Source organism: Oryza sativa, chromosome 10, assembly GCF_034140825.1.
Source record: "Oryza sativa Japonica Group chromosome 10, ASM3414082v1".
In the NCBI taxonomy this organism is placed as follows: Eukaryota; Viridiplantae; Streptophyta; class Magnoliopsida; order Poales; family Poaceae; genus Oryza; species Oryza sativa.
The window spans coordinates 2,824,682-2,843,061 of NC_089044.1; the positions used below are offsets into that span (position 1 = coordinate 2,824,682).

General features: G+C 43.1%; 2 protein-coding genes across 2 annotated transcripts; one reads left to right on the forward strand and one right to left on the reverse strand.

Annotated features, from left to right (window-relative positions):
• Nucleotides 1-310: 310 nt before the first annotated feature.
• On the reverse strand, nucleotides 311-2,159 carry LOC112936594 (uncharacterized). Its single transcript, XM_066304964.1, has 3 exons — nucleotides 1,973-2,159; nucleotides 857-1,870; nucleotides 311-704 (listed from the first exon to the last, which is right to left on the reverse strand). Exons 1-3 carry the CDS (start codon nucleotides 1,988-1,990, stop codon nucleotides 465-467), a joined length of 1,272 nt encoding a protein of 423 aa, XP_066161061.1. The 5' UTR covers nucleotides 1,991-2,159; the 3' UTR covers nucleotides 311-464.
• Nucleotides 2,160-13,268: 11,109 nt separating this feature from the next.
• Nucleotides 13,269-15,419, forward strand: LOC4348105 (thaumatin-like protein 1b). The gene is made up of 2 exons (XM_015757441.3): nucleotides 13,269-14,176; nucleotides 14,736-15,419. Exons 1-2 carry the CDS (start codon nucleotides 13,383-13,385, stop codon nucleotides 14,917-14,919), a joined length of 978 nt encoding a protein of 325 aa, XP_015612927.1. The 5' UTR covers nucleotides 13,269-13,382; the 3' UTR covers nucleotides 14,920-15,419.
• Nucleotides 15,420-18,380: the final 2,961 nt, after the last annotated feature.

Genomic DNA, 18,380 nt, shown 5'->3' on the forward strand with positions numbered 1-18,380 from the left:
CAGCTAATAAGGCACTTGAGTGATCTTTTGTGTATGCTGAATCTGAACCATGTATGAAAAATGTATGCTAAATGCTATTATGTGAAGCTGAAATATGAGATTTTGTTCTGAAAATCGACATCTCTAATTTTTTTTCAGCAGACAACTGTTATTTTGTTCTAGCTTATGAAATGTCCTGTAAAATGTCATCTGGAAATAGCAAACATGCATCATGCATTACAGGCAGTAATTTCCCATATTCATCACAATACCAAATTTCTGGCATTTAGTAGTATTTCTAGTACTACATTCAGTGAACACATGTCTGGCATCACAAAATTCCCATGTTCTATCACAAAATAGCCACAAGTTTGGCAACACAAAATCAAGCAAGCATGCCCATGAAATCCATACAGGGTTCAAATTTTGGCATAACAAAGTACTACTAGCACTAAAGGACCATCAAACATATGGTCTAACACATATCACTTGTTTGTAGCAGTAGCTTTCTTCCTGGGAGCTCTGTTCTTTGAAGTAGTAGCAGCAACTCCTGATACTCCTTCAGTTGTACACTTCCTTTTGTTGGCCCTAGATTTTCCCTCTTTTGTTGCTGTGGTCATAGGGGTAGATACTACAGCTGGCTGGTTTGAAAGGATGTACTGGTTATCTGGGAGAGGACCATGTGTAGTTTCCATTTGACTAACTTGTGATGATTCCTCAAACATCTGTGTAACCACAGGATTAGGAACTTGTGATAGTAATTGGTCATATGCAGACTGAGATTGGGTCAGCACCTACAAGTTTACAAAGGTAATTAAGATAGAGTTATAATAGGGTAGTGATAATAGAGTGATAAGATAGAGTATTGTTTCATTACCTCTGCTGGTTCTTGCTTAGATTCATGCCACTCTTTTGTAGAACTTGCAGCTGGGATCCTACTTGTCTTCAGTTTGGGTCTGAGTCTAGCCTTTCTCAGTGGGCACCCTTTCTTGTTATGTCTAGGCTCTTTGCAGAAAGAGCAGTGCATCTCCACACCATGCTTGGACATTTTAGGCCCATTTTTTCCCTGTACCTCATGTGGTGCTTTCCTCCTAGACTTAGGTGGTCTGCCAACCTTTTTCTCATATATTGGAGGCTTCACTTCTGGCCCATTCACCTGAACCCACTTAGTCATATCATTGTAGGGCCAAATGTTAAATGCATATGCTCTGGAGAATGCTTCTAAACTATAGCAGGGTGGAAGAATTGACTCAGCACTAATTCTCTCACTCCTTAAGCATGAGATAGCATGGTTACAAGGGATGCCTGTCAGATCCCATCTCCTGCAGTCACAATGTTTAGCACTAAGGTCAACAATGTACTTGAAATTCCTATCTTCCACCTGAAAAATCCCTTTCCCGGCTGGCAAAACATAACATGTGTTTGCCATATCTGCATTTTTCAGTACTTTCTTCCTGATCTTGGGGCATATAGGCCCATGCCATTGCTCTGCCACTTCTTTCTGCTTACTATAATGCCTACTTATTAGTTGGCTTTTGATCTTTTCAAACATACTTAGGATTGGCAATTCCCTAGCTTCTAAGATGTACTTGTTGAATACTTCACAATTATTGTTCAATAAGATATCACACTTAGGGAATTCACTGAAATAAGCTTTGACCCAAGTTTTAGGAGGCATCTTTTGAAGCCACTCATATGCATCCTGATTAAGAGATTTCATTTCTTCCATGTTGGCATTCCACTCAACCTCTGAACTTGATCTAGCACATGCCCATAACTGGTTTTTCAGATTCTCACCTTTGAAATGTACCTGAAAATTGGAGTACAGATGTCTAACACAGAATCTGTGTTCTGAATCAGGGAAAATCTGTTGGACAGCTGGTATAAGACCCTGTGTTATGTAAAAACAAACATAAGAACAATTTGAAATATGTCAGATTATAAGAACAAAACTTGTTATGTAACCTATAAGAAAAATAAAGAACAGGTATACCTTTTGCTTATCAGTCATTATTGTCCATGGGTAGGTATTGTCAATGCCCAGGTCTTCCTTTAGGGTCTGTAGAAACCATCTCCAAGACCTCAATGACTCTGTCTCAACCACAACTATTGCAATTGGATATATGCAATCATTAGGGTCAATACCTACTGCTGTTAGGATCTGTCCACCAAATTTAGTCTTGATGTGGCAACCATCCAAACATATCAAAGGCCTACATCCACTCAAAGACCCTCTCTTACATGCATCAAAGGACATGTAACATGTGCTGAAACAACTGTCTACCAAGTTCAAAAAGAAGCAACTGCCTGGATTAGACCTTCTTAGCTCAGCCCCATAGTTCCACAACTGATTATATTGCTGAATCTCATCACCATATATGTCCTTGAAGGCCAATCTCCTTGCCCTGGCTAGCTTGCTTCTAGATGGAGTCAGATTCTATTCTAATTGGACTAACTTTGCAAACCCTCCAAGTGTCATCTTATCATTTGCTCTAAAAGTTTCAATGTACTTCTCAGATAGCCATTTAGCAGTACACCTTTTCAGCACCCATTCCTTCTGACATTTATGCTCCCCAAGATATGTCTTCACCATCATTGACTTGGACCTGCTATCAAATGATGCATATAAGTTCCATGGGCAACCCTCAACACAGTGGGCCCTAAGTCTTTTTTGCTCATTCCTAGGCATCTTGATGTCCACTCTAGCCTTCAAACTGTACTCTGTTATGGCCTTTCTAAGTACTTCTACTGAAGGAAACACCATGCCAACCTTAAAAACTAGGTTCTTAACATCCTCTGCCATGAAAGCCTTAAACTTTAATCTCACTTCACCATCATCATCTGAATCTGGGAGCTGCAAATCTTCATCATCAGTGGAAACTTCCTCCACATCAGAATTTCTAACTACTATTTCTTTTCCCTTCAACTAACTGCCCTTAGCTTTCTTCCAAAACTTTGCCTTGCAGTCAGATAAGTCTTCAACACCCACATCAACATTGTCAACATACAAGTCATCATCTGCATCTGATATATCAGTCACTATCCATAAAATATGGGTCATCTTCTAAGCTACCATCACTGTCACTGTCATCTTGTTTGTTTGGCACCTTCCTATCAGCAGTTGACATCTTCCTAGGACTAAGCACCTTAGGCAATTCACTAATAGGATTAGCTACTACATCATCCCAATCTACACCTGCAATTGTGTCACCCTGATCAAAATAGATAATAAAATTCTTAACCTTGTGCACAACTGATTTCATCACTTCAAAGTCAGCCCTAGTAGATATAACCCTAAGGCCATCTTCAAGAGTTTTTCCAGGGAGCAACCAATAAGCCTTAAAATCTGGATTCATATCATACCCAAGCATAGCTAAAAATTCATCAAAACAAACAATATCCCATGTTCTTGCTTCACAGTGGTCAATCCAATTTATCGTTTGATCTACATATGCCCTGTTGCTACCCTGACCAACAAAAAAACCACCATGGTGTACCTCAGCGGTGAATTTACCATCATCAGGACCTGCATTGCAATCCTAATTAGCGGTATTACTCTCATGTTCTAGCCTACTCGAGAACAATGTCAGGATAATCATCCTACAGGAAAAAATAACATCTTTTTGCATAATCAAACGCCATATTCCTTTGTATCTATCTACCAACATCAATCAGTGCATGCTAATCTTGCAGATTAATGGATGAAATTTTGAAGTTACACTCACTGTACAACGGAGGCCCTTCCCCTTCCAGGCGGAAAATCATGCCGCCTCCCCGCGATTATGGCCGGCGGGAGGCCGCAACAGCCAATCTCGCCTCTTTGCGCTTTCGCTGGAACCCTATTTCTCCGGCGATCACTCCCCTCACGATCTCCGCTGCACTCTGCGCTAGGGCACTCCGGGGAAGACGAAGCAGCAGTGGATGTCGAAAGAAAATGAGAAAAACAGAGGGGCCTCGATGAAAAAAAACAAGTGTGGCCGGTGTCACACACGGTGCGCGTGAGAAAAGGCATGGTGCGGGCCAGCTCAGCTGTGCACGTGGCATGCCACGTCGGCGCGACCGCGGTCAAACGGCATTTTGGACCGGCGATGGTACATTTAGCAAGTTTAGTGGCCTAATTACACGATTTGCAAGTTAATGGACCTGGATGACATCCACCCGCAAGTTTAAGGGCCGCTACTGTATTTTACTCATAAATATATATACAAGTTCAAATTCAACTTCCACATCTCGTAACGAAAAAAATAAATTAAACTACAACTAGTTAAACCTAAATTCGTACTCAAATTTGTTTTTTTTAAGACTGTAGAGGCTGTGTATATGGATTATCTTGTCTCCTTCTGTCCTTCCCGACATCTTGCTCTAACTACGGGGGTCATTGTCTCTCAATGACGAAACTGATGATTGTGATATGCACCAAACTATTATTATGTCTTAGTTTTCATGTTATAGATATTGTAAAATCTTTTATATAATAATTTAATACACGTAAGCGCCACGTGCACACACATGCATATAAAGTGGTGGTAGTCAAATATATCTACATCAATATCTAGAAGCTTTTACATGTCATGAACCGAGGGATCATTATTGTTTTTGAAGTTTCCCCAATTCTTCCTAAAACCGAACAGCTGATCCAACCACCAAATTTTTCATGTGTTCCGCACGTGCTTCTATCCACGTCATTACTTTGTATATTTATATATTTAATATTACTACTCCAGATCAGGTTTTAGAAATTTTGCGTTCAAATTAATGCCTTTTGCAATAAATTAATTAATGCGTATTCGAAGCTTCTTACCTGCTTGCTCTCCTCTCTAGTAATCAGCGACTATGACGGGAGATAAATTTTGCACATGGAGAATACTGTTTTGGATAAATTAAACAACATTTTGTAGAGTTAGTTGGGCAGGTCTGGTCAAGGGACTTGGTAGAAGCGTCAATGAGAAGGGAGTTAGCTGGGAATTGAACAATCTGATCACTTGGCTAGTCAAAACCACTGGCTTGGCTTTTTCCAAAAGAAAAAATAATAATAATTGGACTTTCAAGCCAGTTAGCTTTTTTTTTTTACGGAAAAAGTACGAATTACCCCCCCCCCAAACTATCGCGGTCGTCTGAATTACCCCACTGAACCACAAAAACGGACATTCTTCACCTCGAACTATACAAACCGGACGAATTACCCCCCTTATCCAATCCGCAGTGGTTTTGGTCTACGTGGCGTACGCGTGGCAGTCCAGTCAGCGTTCTATATAAAAAAAATGTGGGGCCTACATGTCATACACTCTTCTCTCTCTTCTCTCTCACTCTCCTCACTCTTCTCATTCTTCCCCTCTCTCTCTCACGGTCAGCGGCAGGCGGGGGCAGCGGCTGAGGGCGGCGGCCTCGGCGCGGAGGCGGAGGCGGCGAGCAGCGGCCGGCACGGCTGGAGGCGAGCGGCGGCGGGCGCGGCTGGCGGCGAGCGGCGGTGCGCGGGGGCGGAAGGGCGGCGCGGGTGCACGGGGGCGGACGCGGAGGCGGCGGCGACGAGCGGCGGTGCGCGGGGGCGGACGGGCGGCGGGGGTGCGCGGGGGCAGACGGTCGGTGGGCGGCGGTGGCGGAGGTGGGGATGATGGAGACGGCAGCGGCGGCAATACTGGAGGAGGAGGAGGGATCCGAGGCGAGCTTCTTCGGCGAGGAGGAGAAGGGGCGGCGACAATAGAGGTGGATTGGGAGGCGCCATCCGCCCGCCCCCGCGCGCCGTCCGGCCATCCGCCGTCGCCCTCCACCAGCCGCGCCCGCCGCTGCCGCTCGTGCCACTGCCCGTGAGAGAGATAGAGGGGAAGAGAGAAGCGGGGGCGCCGCCGTCTCCATCATCCCCACCTCCGCCACCGCCGCCCACCGACCGTCCGCCCCCGCGCACCCGCGCCGCCCGTCCGCCCCCGCGCACCGCCGCTCGCCGCCAGCCGCGCGGGCCGCCGCTCGCCGCCGGCGCCCCCGCGTCCGCCCACGCGCACTCGTGCCGCCCGTCTGCCCTCGTGCACCGCCGCTTGCCGCCAGCTGCGCGGGCCGCCGCCGCCTCCGCGTCCGCCCCCGCGCACCGCCGCTCACCGCCAGCCGCGCCGGCCGCCGCTCGCCGTCGCCGCCGCCTCCGCTATGAGGCCGCCACCCTCAGCCGCTGCCCCTGCCTGCCGCTGACCGTGAGAGAGAGAGGAAGAGTGAGAAGAGTGAGGAGAGTGAGAGAGAGAGAGAAGAGCGTATGACATGTAGGCCCCATATTTTTTTTATATAGAATGCTGACTAGACTGCCACGCATATGCCACGTAGACCAAAACCACCGCGGATTGGGTCGAGGGGGGTAATTCGTCCGGTTTGTATAGTTCATGATGAAGAATGTCCGGTTTTGTGGTTCAGGGGGTAATTCAGACAACCGCGATAGTTCGGGGGAGGGTAATTCGTACTTTTTCCTTTTTTTTAATATAATGGAATAGAATAATAAAAAAAAGCTAACTGGCTTGAAAGTCCAGTTAGCTAGGATTAATATAGTTAATTACTAGCCTTTAATTGATGTTTTAATTGGTTATTAAAGTAAGAGGATGACTAACATTCTATTATACCCTTCATTAATATGAAAGAGAATAAGGAAAAAGGAGAACATGATAGGGTATTGCTGGTTTGATAGAGAAAACGAGAAGAAACATGTTAAAATAATATTAACGAGTTCTAATAGATCTTATTTAAAAAGACAGTTTTTGCAAGAAAAACCTTCAAAGAAAGTTTTTTAGTCATAGGGAGTAGTATCCTCTCTATATATCGAACTCATTTTAATTTCGGAGTAATTTTCGCGGCTGCTTAATTAGTCAACAACAGTAGTTACGCGGCAGGTGCATGCATGTATGATACTGTAACGAATCGTACTGTAACAGTAGTTAAGATGATTCCTTATTGATTAGACTGATCAATCACACGGCTGCTAGCTAGTCAAACTGGAACCTGAGCTTAATTACAGCAGCCGTCGTAAAGTGGTAAGGAAAGTGATTGATATGCCCTGATTCGTTTCACTCGATCATGCCGTTTATATATACCGACGTGAAGGAAATGGTTTGGCAACAGTACATATGACTATGTACAGTGGCGGATCTAGAAAGAAATAACGGTGGGTCTGAGCAAACTAGATAGAGTTACAGTCCCCTCCCATCTATATATGGTAAAAAAAATTAGTGGGGTCTTCGTAGGGCTCTAATAATCTTCACGTCAGTAGTGGAAGCTCGAGACCCCGCCGCCCCCATACTGGATCCGCCCCTAACTATGTATATATGTGCATGAATGCCTTATGGCTTTTTTCTGTCATGGCTGGCTAGCTACTGGTCCAAGATACTTTGCCCCCCTAGATTAGTAGTACTGTATTAGATAGCCAAATTCATGGATTTAAACTACTTTCTATATAGCTCTCTGATTGGTAAATCGATCTCTTCTAGAAGTCCAACAAAGTTTAAAAAATCTCACCACCACACTTGAAAGTACTTCGTTTTCACATTCTAATTAAGAAATTATAACTCTAACAAGATTAACATTGATGTGTGCACACGAATGGAATGCATCGTTTGAGTATATATGTCACACAATACGTGTGCGCTAAAAGGAGAACTACGCGTGTGCGCACACTCGCACCGTACGTGTGTGATGGGTCGTTATGTGCGTGTTTGTCATTGTGTGTTGTCTGAAAAAGCAGAATGGACACGAACATATATGTGCACAGTACTCATAATCCATCTAGTTTTCAAGTGGAGGACGTTATTGAGTTTCGGCCATACGTTTAATCATTAATCTTATTAACGATATTATGTAATTATTATTTGTTTTATTATAGCATACTAGACATTTAAGCATGACTTACTCCCTTCTTATCCTATTCTCTTTATAATATAAAACGTTTTGACTTTCCTCAAAGTTGTTATTTTTAAAATTTGACCATATTTTAAAAAATAAAAATATTTACAACACAAAATTAATTTAATTAAATCTAGGATTGAATATATTTTTTAAGTACATTTGTTTCGTATTGTAATTAAATTTGTAATGTTTTCATGTAAGATTGATCAAGCTTAAAAAGTCTAATTCTTTTTTAAAAAAAATTAAAATGTCTTGTGAAACGGAGGGGTACAATTTTTTAAGACAAATGATCAAATATATTTTTTAAGTATACTCCCTCCGTCTCAAGAAGAACGTATTTTAATTTTTTGTTTTTATGTCCAACGTTGTACTGTCCATCTTATTTGAAAAAAAATAAAAAAATAAAAAAATAAGTCACGCATAAATTATTATTTATTTTTTATCATCTAATAATAATAAAAATAGTAATCATAAAAAAAATTTAAATAAGACAAAAATTTATAAATAAAACGAATAGTCAAACATAGTATAAAAACTGAAAAAATATAGACGGGAGGGAGTAATAAAAAGAGAGAATCCATTATATGTCACTGACTTTGTCACATGTCTACACTTTACCACTAACTTTGTCACGTTTTACAATATATCATCGACTTTTGCTTAACTTCTACGATTTACCATCGCCGTCCAGTTAGCCTCCGTTAGCACTATACAATTTTGTCTAAATGACCAAAATACCCCTAAGATAAAAACTTCTAAAATTTGGATAAAATTATCAAAATATCGTATTATGAACACAAGATTGTAAACATCCAAAATTTAGAAAAAAAAACTTAAAATCTAACATTTCAGAATTTTTATCCAGATTTTGAAAGTTTTTATCCTAGGGATATTTTGGTCATTTTGATAAATTTGTACAGTACTAACAAAGACTAACCGAACGGCGATATGGTAAATCGTAGAAGTTAAGCAAAAGTCGATGGTATATTGTAGAACGTGATAAAGTCAGTGGGATATAATAGATTCTCTGGCTGTTTCATGTGACGACCGCAGTCCGCAGATGATGGGCAGACCGACACAGATATGTGTCAACCGGACATGATAGATATTCGTCGTTGTCTCAACCGGATCGAGAATTCGAGATGGAGCTATATAGCTTGTGCTTTTCCATGGACGAACGAACCGCGCGCGTCGCTCAGGCTGGCCGCGGCGATATGGACGACTGCCAGGTGAAGCCAACGGCAGCCGCCGGTTTGGATTTGGACGACTGGCCCTGATACTGATAGCTAGCTAGCTGGATTCTGCTATCACGATGGACGGCTCATATAACTCCACGTACGTACGGCTGATATGATGGAGATTAATTCATTAAGCTGCCTGCATATGCAGAGAGGCCAAACTTAGTTAGGCCGAGTAGTTAGTTAATTAGACCTAGCTTAGTTTAGTTAATTATCTTCCTAGGTCAGCTAGAGAGATTTGTTTTGTGTGGAGATCATATATGATGTTTACATTTGACCAGATTTAATTCGATCGACAAGTACGTAATCTTGCTATAGCTTAATTAGATTCCGATCCTGCTAAGCTGCTTGTAATTTAGGCTTCACGTACACATCCTCTCGATCGAGAGCTAGTAAAAGGCAAAAACGATTAAGCATTAAGCTAGCTAGGGATCGATCAACTAGGGTACGCAATTAATTAACAGCCGTTAATTACCTACTAGAACAAACCATGCGATTAATATTGAGTTTCTAGAGTGTACTTTCTACCCTTCCTTTGCGCGTCGGCACCGTCATTAATCTAGCTAGCTAAGCTAGCTTGGAAATCATGTTAGAGGAATGATAAAATTCTGTTTATATGAGAGTAGTACGTACGTCTTTCTACACCATCTTTTCTTCTTGCGTGTCCCCAAGTTTTCCTCGTTCGTGCTTGATTCGGTTCCCATCTCCTATACACATATCACACTATACAGCGTATACTTCATCTGTTTCTAAATATTTGACACCGTTAACTAATTAAGTAAATATTAAAAAATAAATTGTCGACGTTTGATGTCGCGATTCCGGTATTTGCATGGTATGGGGATCGTTGGTACTAGAGTATACGCGAGACTGAGGTAAAAGAGATGGAGACAGGGATTTTTATACAGGTTCGGGCCCCTGAATTGTCAGGTAATAACCCTACATCCTGTTGGCCGAAGCCGGTATTGCTCTTATTCACCATAATCACACCAGTACAATATTTGGGGTAGCCTATCTAACTGTTGTCGACATGGCGGTTTGAAGGTCTGACTTGTAGTCGACAACAGGGTAGTCTTCGTCCTCGAATCCGTGCCCGGCGAGATCAAAGACAGCGCTAGATCCCTACGGCCGGCCTCTGTAGGTACCGGATAGGGTCGATCTAGGTATGTCTCTGATGTCGATATCCGGCGTCTTGTGTTGGCGTATGTTGGCTTGTATGTTGATCTTGTGTCTTGATCTATGGTGGGTGTCTGTTGATTGTGTTGGTCGTGTCTCCCCTCTCCTCCTAGGGGGCCTTGTATTTATACCCATAGGTGTTCCCTTGTCCAAGTAGAACTGGGAAACTAATATGGATACAATCCGAGTAATTCTTATCGTTTCCATGTAGAACTCTGGTTGTCTTTCCTTATCCGGAACTCCTCCTATATCCGCAGGTTGTTTCCGTATAGGACATGGTATGTGGTGGGCCCTGCCGAGATTTAGTCAACTACTATTAGGTATGTGGTATCCATAACCCTGACATAAGTAATAATTAATTATTTTCCTATCATTTGATTCATCGTTAAATATACTTTCATGTATACATATAGTTTTACATATTTCACAAATTTTTTTAAATAAGACGGACGGTTAAACATGTGCTAAAAATCATCGGTGTCAAATATTTAAAAACAGAGAGTGTATTTAGTACGTTGCTTGCCATTTAATTTTACCTCAAATGATCCTTCATCCACCATCCTAGATCAAAGATATTCCTCTACCTTGCATGGCCGAAACCCTATTTGGGAAGAAATTCCTTTTAGGCTTTTAGTTGGCTTGACTAAAAAGGGCAAAACAGATCTTCGTGTACTCCCAGAAAAAATGGAGCTAATAAATGATCAACTAACAGAACAGGCATGAAAGCTAGGATAATAACTAACAGGCATGTACGTTAGAACATAGCTTATAGGCGTGGGATTAGCTATATATTAGTCATCGAATTTTAACTAAAAATTTTGACAGATATAAATATAATACAATCGTGATATAATTACCGTGTAACTTGCATGTAATTATAGTGTAACTTATATGTAACTTTCAAAAATTCCTAGGTGATATGCTAATTCCATGAAAAGGAAGGTAATAGTACCGAATCCCCTCACATGTGCGTGGGTTGTGATTTTTCCTTACCTCCTTTGCACGAATTTTAAAGCAAATCGAACGGTTCAAAATTAGATTGTAGTTACATGCAAGTTACAACGTAATTACACCACGATTGTACTATATTTACATCTATTAAATTTTTAGAAAAAAAATTGTCGACTAATTTATAGCAAAATCAATAGGCGTAAAAGAGATCGACTAAAATCTCTTGACAATAAACTTCCTCAATAAGAATTTGCAATGGTTCCCCCTCCATGAATGAACCATATAATTAATCTTTATTTGGTTTCGACAAACCACACATACAAATATTGTCCATAGGCGATCCAAGATATTCACTTCAGATATTCGGACTCGTAACATAAAGCCATAATGGTTCCCAACAACAAGAATGGAAGTACACTCCTATAGAAGAGCTATATTGATGTTTGGAGACTGTTAGCTGACTAATCAGTGCTACTACAGATATTTCACACATTATAACTGGGCTATATGCTGATGGGTTATCAAGGACAATATACTGGAATGGTATTTTAATTTAGTGCGTAAATATTAAACGAATATAAACTTTTTCTATCTTGTATTATACTCCCTCCTGTTTTAAAAAATATATGATGTTTTGACCATTTGTCTTACTAAAAATTTTGGTACAAATTATCATGTCTAAAGTATCTTTAATAATAAAACAAGTCATAATAAAATGAATGATACTACATGATTTTTTTTAATGAGATGAATAGTTAGATGTGTTATTTTCAAAAGTCATATATTTAGGAAATACAAGTTAGTAACATTCAACATTTTGATTAATTTGTGTTGCATAGAAAATCCACCCACCATTCTAGGACATTTAACTTTTCTATATCTGTGAAAATGATCCCTCATCTTTCATCCTACTCAAAGCACAGACACCTTGACACATACTTCCAACACGCCCATGCTGGCAAGCAATCCCTCTCTGTTTGCTAGTAGCTCAGTACCACACTGTAAGATTGAAGTAGAGATGCGCAGATGGCCATCACGCAGAGTCAGCAATTACTCAGCAAGAAAAGGTTCTTCCTAATTAAGGTTGACTTCTGAAGGGCCGACAACTTTCTCATTTTACGTTAGCATACTTCTCGATCAGCTAAACCAAGGTTTCTCAATTTTTTTTCCAAAAAACGTCATATCAAATCTTTGGACGTACACATACATGGATATATAGATTAAAAAAAAACCAATTGCACAGTTTATATGGAAATCGCGAGATGAATATTTTGAGCCTAATTAATCCATGATTAACCATAAAGTGCTACAGTAAACCACATCTGCTAATGACTGATTAATTAGCCTTAATGAATTTGTCTTGCGGTTTCCAGGCGAGTTATGAAATTAAATTTTTCATTCGTGTCCGAAAACCCATTCCAATATCCGGTCAAACGTCCGATGTGATACCTAAAAATTTTCTTTTCACGAACTAAACACCCCCCAAAATGATGGTTCGAATGGGCCCTAAGGCTTATTCAAGCTATTAGGCTAGAGCGGTTAGTGACTCGAAACACAGGAGAGATAATCAGGGACATGATTAATTGAGTATTAGTAACTAATAAACTTTAAAATAGATTTATTTCGGTTATTAAAAGAACTTCTATAAGAAAAAAATTTATATAAAACGGACTGTTTAGCAATTCGGGAAACTTTTTCAACATATTCTCTCCGTTCTAAAAAAATAAACGTAGAAAGAGATGTAACATCTTCTAGTATAGTAAATCTGTACTATCCTTTATCTAAATTTGTTGTTTTAGGAGGGGGTTGAGTTTTTTTTTTTGACAGAGAGAGTAAGGGAGTTGTCGTCCCAAAACGTAGAAACTTACTCAACATAACACTTTTTGGTCAGAAAATGCCTTAAAAACTCTACAGAATAGCCGGGAAAAACGGTTCAGTCCAAACACGGTAGTAAGCCTGCCATAGTCAAGCTCGCCTCTGCTCCTTCCTCTGCTGCTTCCCCGCGTCTCCTTCTTCCTCCCTATAAATCATGTCAGCTAGCCGTTGCATTCCACCAAGCAACCAACCACCAACTAACTCGCCATCCAACCACCTCCAACTCTAGCTCCATCCGCGGCTTGGAGCTCCCTTCTTACAAGTCGATCGATCGAGTAGTCGACAAGCGCAATGGCGGCGGCGGCGGGTGGCATGAGTTCGAGGTCGTCGTCATTGCTGGCCATGGTGTTCGTCGCCGTCGCGGTGCTCGCGCGGGCGCAGGATGAGCGCGCGGCGACGTTCACCATCACCAACAACTGCGCCTACACGGTGTGGCCGGGGCTGCTGTCCAGCGCGGGGTCGGCGCCGCTGTCCACGACGGGGTTCGCGCTCGCGCCGGGGGCGTCGCAGGCGGTCCCGGCGCCGTCGGGGTGGTCGGGCCGCATGTGGGGGCGCACGCTCTGCGCCGCCGACGGCGCCGGGGCGAAGTTCTCCTGCGCCACCGGCGACTGCGGCTCCGGCGACGTGCAGTGCAACGGCGGCGGCGCCGCGCCGCCGGCCACGCTGGCCGAGTTCACCCTCGACGGCAGCGGCGGCCTCGACTTCTTCGACGTCAGCCTCGTCGACGGCTACAACCTTCCCATGCTCGTCACCCCCAGCGCCACCTCCGGCTCCGGCAAGTGCGCGGCGACGGGGTGCGTGGCGGAGCTGAACGGCGCGTGCCCGGCCGACCTGCGCGTGGCGTCGGCGTCGGGGCCGGCGGTGGCGTGCCGGAGCGCGTGCGAGGCGTTCGGGTCGGCGGAGTACTGCTGCAGCGGCGCGTACGGGAACCCGAACACGTGCCGGCCGTCGGCGTACTCGGAGTTCTTCAAGGCGGCGTGCCCTCGCGCCTACAGCTACGCCTACGACGACTCCACCTCCACCTTCACCTGCGCCGCCGGCGCCACAGACTACGCCATCACCTTCTGCCCCGCCGCTCCCACCAGGTAAAAATAAAATAAATAAAATCCGCAATTGCAATAGTAAATAATGACCCCGCTAGTTAAAAAAAGAAAATTCTTACTACTCCAGTAATTAGCAGTTACGGAGTACTAGTAAGTCGCAATTAAAGAAAGAAAACGTTGTTATTATTATTATTATTATTCCTGGATTTGATCACGTTAATTTAGTTGGATTTTTGACCTTGGTTGGGTGTGCGAGAGGGGAAGCTGACAAAAAGAAAGAGGTTAGGTGAGCCATTTCGAGGAGGTGTGGTGATGGTGCTAACGGCTAGTAACGGATAAAAAACGGCTAGAACTGACACGTGGGGCCCATGTGGCCGCACTGCACGTTTATCATTAACTAACAAAACAATTGACAAAGTGGGCCCCAATGTGGTCAACTTTTGACGCTATTTCCACGTCACTGACAACTGGACCCAAAGTACTCAGCTCATTTACTACGGCTGGTCCCAACCTTAGTAAGGTTTGATGGTGTGCCCCACCTGTCAGTGAGAGTAACTTGGTTTGGTCATATTGCTAATCGTGTTGTTTTTGTTGTGAACAGCGTGAAGTCGTCGGGGCAGAACCCGCAGGCCGCCGGGCTGCAGCAGCTCAACGACACCATGGTCTACTTCGGCGGCGGCGGCGGAAGCCCGCAATCCAGCGGCGCGACGACCACTTCGGCTTACTCCTCCATTGCCGCCGCCGTATTCTCGGTCGCCGCCGTCGCTCTCGCCGCTCTGCTTTGAGCCGCCTTGGCTGGCAGCCTGGCACGTCGGCGTCGGCGTCAAAATGTCCACGTACACACACGGCGGCGCAATGGAGCAGGTTGGCCGCCGGCGGCCGCCTCCTGGCTGCGCTCCACTGCGCAGTGGGCCCCTGGAGGAAGACAGTGTTGACCGAGCTCTGTTACAGGGTTGACCTAGATATCGATGATTATAGTTTTAGTAATTCTTTTTGATTTTTTTGGGGGGATTTTAGTGTATTTATTAGGTGATTTTGTTGGGGCGGAGACGGATGATTCGTTCATTCTTTGTTACACCAAAATCAGATTATGTATGTAGGGTTTGATTTTGCATGAGATTAGTTACTAGTGATTTGAAAGGGATTTGTAGTACTAGTACAGCATCATTGTTGCTAGTACGAAGGGTACAAGGAGCTAGCTCTGACGTGATCGCATCGCTAATGCAGATAAGGACAGTTCCAATTCAGTGGACTTGGGCATAAATAAAAAAGGCGGCATTCTTCACATATTGTGTAATGATGGGTTCAACTTGCACGTTTTTCTTGTCCACAAAACTCGCCATTCTATATTCTTCTCAAAAGCTACTAGTATTCGGCTAACGATTTCGTGTCTGACCAAAGATCATTACGAACGCACTATGTTGGGGTAGTAACACATTTACTAGTGGTATTAGTTAGAGTGTCATGTGACATTTGGTGTGATTTAAATAATACTCCATCCGTTTCAAAATGTTTGACACCGTTGACTTTTTAGTACGTGTTTGACCATTCGTCTTATTCGAAAAATTTAAGTAATTATTTATTCTTTTCATATCATTTGATTCATTGTTAAATATACTTTCATGCACACATATAGTTTACATATTTCACGATTTTTTTAATAAGACGAACGGTCATACATGTGCTAAAAAGTTAACGCTGTCAAACATTTTGAAACGGAGGGAGTATAAGAAAGAGCAATCAGTTGACACCTTGACGATACGTGATCAATAATGTTTACTTCTAATTACATTCTACAAAATGGCTACATCTTCGCTAGTGGTCCACGTCACTGGTCTTCACTAGCGGTGTCTTAAGTGCGCCGCTAGCGAAAACCGCAACACCTTCGCTGGCAGGCCCGCTTACTCAACTGCCATTGAAGATTAGCTTTCGCTGGCGGTCCAAAGTCCCCCACCCCTCGTTACGTTGTTGCTAACGGTTTTCGCGTATGGCCGCCGGCGAAAATGTTAGGGCGACGCCATGAAAAATCATTTTTTAAAATAGTGGGTGATCAATAATGTTGACTTCAAATTACATTATACAATTTTCTCAGGGATATAACCAAATTGTAGTGTGAAGGAAAAAGAGGGAAATGGAATTTTTTTCAGCGGGGAATGGAAATCGATTATTCAACAATCTGAATAGGAATAGGCGTTGTCGACCATTTCACACTCCTTACATTGATCTATTAATGATTTTATAATGTTTCCTTAAAAATTGATCTCTCAGACACCAATGAAAATGATGACAGGAACCAAGACAAAAAAGAGAACAAGACAGCTAGACATTATTACATAGAGCTATCGAGGAACCTTGAGACTAAAATACATGATATTGGTGGCAATCGGTGTCATCAAAGAGGCAAGATGGAATGGCAAATAGTAAGAGGTAGGGGTGGGAAAAAAAACTTGGGTTTTCATGAGCTCGACCGATCCGTTTGGGCTCGCATAGCTTTGGTTTGGCTCGAAAACCAATAAGCCAAGCCCGAGCCGCTCGTTTCTGAAACAAGTTGAGCTCGAGCTACCTCACAAGGCGCTCCTTCGGCTCGGTGAGATTGCACACTTGGCCTGATCAGCTCAGCATGGCCATTCGTTTGATGGCCTGGCCCAATTAAAAAACTTAAGTCCTGTGACCCTTTCTAGTTTTTCACTCCGTCCCTATCTATTTCCGTCGACGCCACCACATAGAGCTAGGAACACCTCCATCTATTCCCATCCATCTAGATTCAGGAAAAAAGCTGAAGGTTGATGATGACTTGCTATTGTGTTGTTGGCTGTTGCTTGCATCTTGGCAATTTCCTTGCTGAAATGTGACTTTGATGGTTGTATTGACTATTTATCGACTATATTGAACTATTGGAGTAAATTTCTAACTTGATTGCTCATTGCTCTATGTTGATGTGTTGCCAGTAATCGCTTGGAACTCCCATTAAGAAATATTTTTATTGATAGGCTCGCGAGCTGGCCTGAGCTCAACTGGTCAAGAATGAAGATTGAGGCGAGCCAAGCTGTTGTTTTACCTCATGACAACAACCAAACCAAACCGAGTCGAGAGTCCCTTGTCACAAGCTTACACGAACCAAGCCAAGTCTGGCCCAATTCATTTCCAACCCCGGTAAGAGAAGAACACAAGTTTAGCGGATGTTCGATATCCAAACAGTAAGGAAGGTTTTCAATGTTGCTTTCAATAAAAGTATCACTGTTGCTATTGATGGTGCTGCTACATAAACTAGGAGCAAAATAGGAAATAAAATGTGTTCAAATAAAAAAAAGAGGGCAGCTAGCCCACGAGATACCGTGCAAAAGTAAAGTCACGGGACAATTTTAATGTGTGATTAATTTGTACACTATGCCGTACCACAGGTACCGGGTACCAGGTATCACAGGTACTAGGTGCCAGGTATCACAAGTATCAGGTATCGGGTACCAGGTATCACAAAGTACTAGGTGCCAGGTATCGCAAGTATCAGATACCAGGTACCAGGTATCAGGTATAACAAGTATCAAGTACCAGGTGTCACAGTTATCGGGTATCGGGTATCAGGTACCAAGTATCACAGATACCAGGTGCCAGGTATCACAAGTATCAGGTGTCACAGGTATCGGGTACCAGGTACCAGGTATCACAGGTACTAAGTGCCAGGTATCATAAGTATCAGGTACCAGCTATCACAGGCACTAGATACCATGCAACTGGTACCACCCCTGGCACCTGGTACCTTCGGTACCAGCTAATACCTGGTACATTTGGTACTGATTGGGTACCGACTGATACTTGGTACCTGGTACCTTGCTGGTAACTAGGTATCACAGACTTTGGTACCTGGGTACTAGGCCTGATACTGAGGTATATACAGATATACTTGTGCTTTTGATGATGCATGCACTAGTTCACTGGTTACTAGCTGCACACGCGGATACAGGAAAGCCTAGTTCTACCATGCAGTCATACAGGATGACTTGACTGGTTCTTGGGCCTGCCATCGTGCATGCATGCACACATTCACTAAGTGCATGGACCCCACTATGCATGACCCTACTGTGACATATGTACCAGACACATATAATACGAAAGAGCGGAAACGGAGGCGGGCCTAAAGGCCATAGAGCTGTTTGTGTCAGGACACGATTTGAGACTCGATCCCGTGTGACGGGATCCCGTTGTATAGTTTTTTTGTAAAAAAAAATGTTGAAAAGAAGCGGCAGAT

Bases quoted from the DNA above. Each gene is read 5' to 3' on its own strand.
- LOC4348105 (XM_015757441.3), top strand. From the start codon at position 13,383: ATGGCGGCGGCGGCGGGTGGCATGAGTTCGAGGTCGTCGTCATTGCTG. The intron at 14,177-14,735 runs GTAAAAATAAAA...TGTTGTGAACAG, and splicing joins TGCCCCGCCGCTCCCACCAG to CGTGAAGTCGTCGGGGCAGA.
- LOC112936594 (XM_066304964.1), bottom strand. The intron at 705-856 runs GTAATGAAACAA...GTGGTTACACAG, and splicing joins CTAAGCAAGAACCAGCAGAG to ATGTTTGAGGAATCATCACA.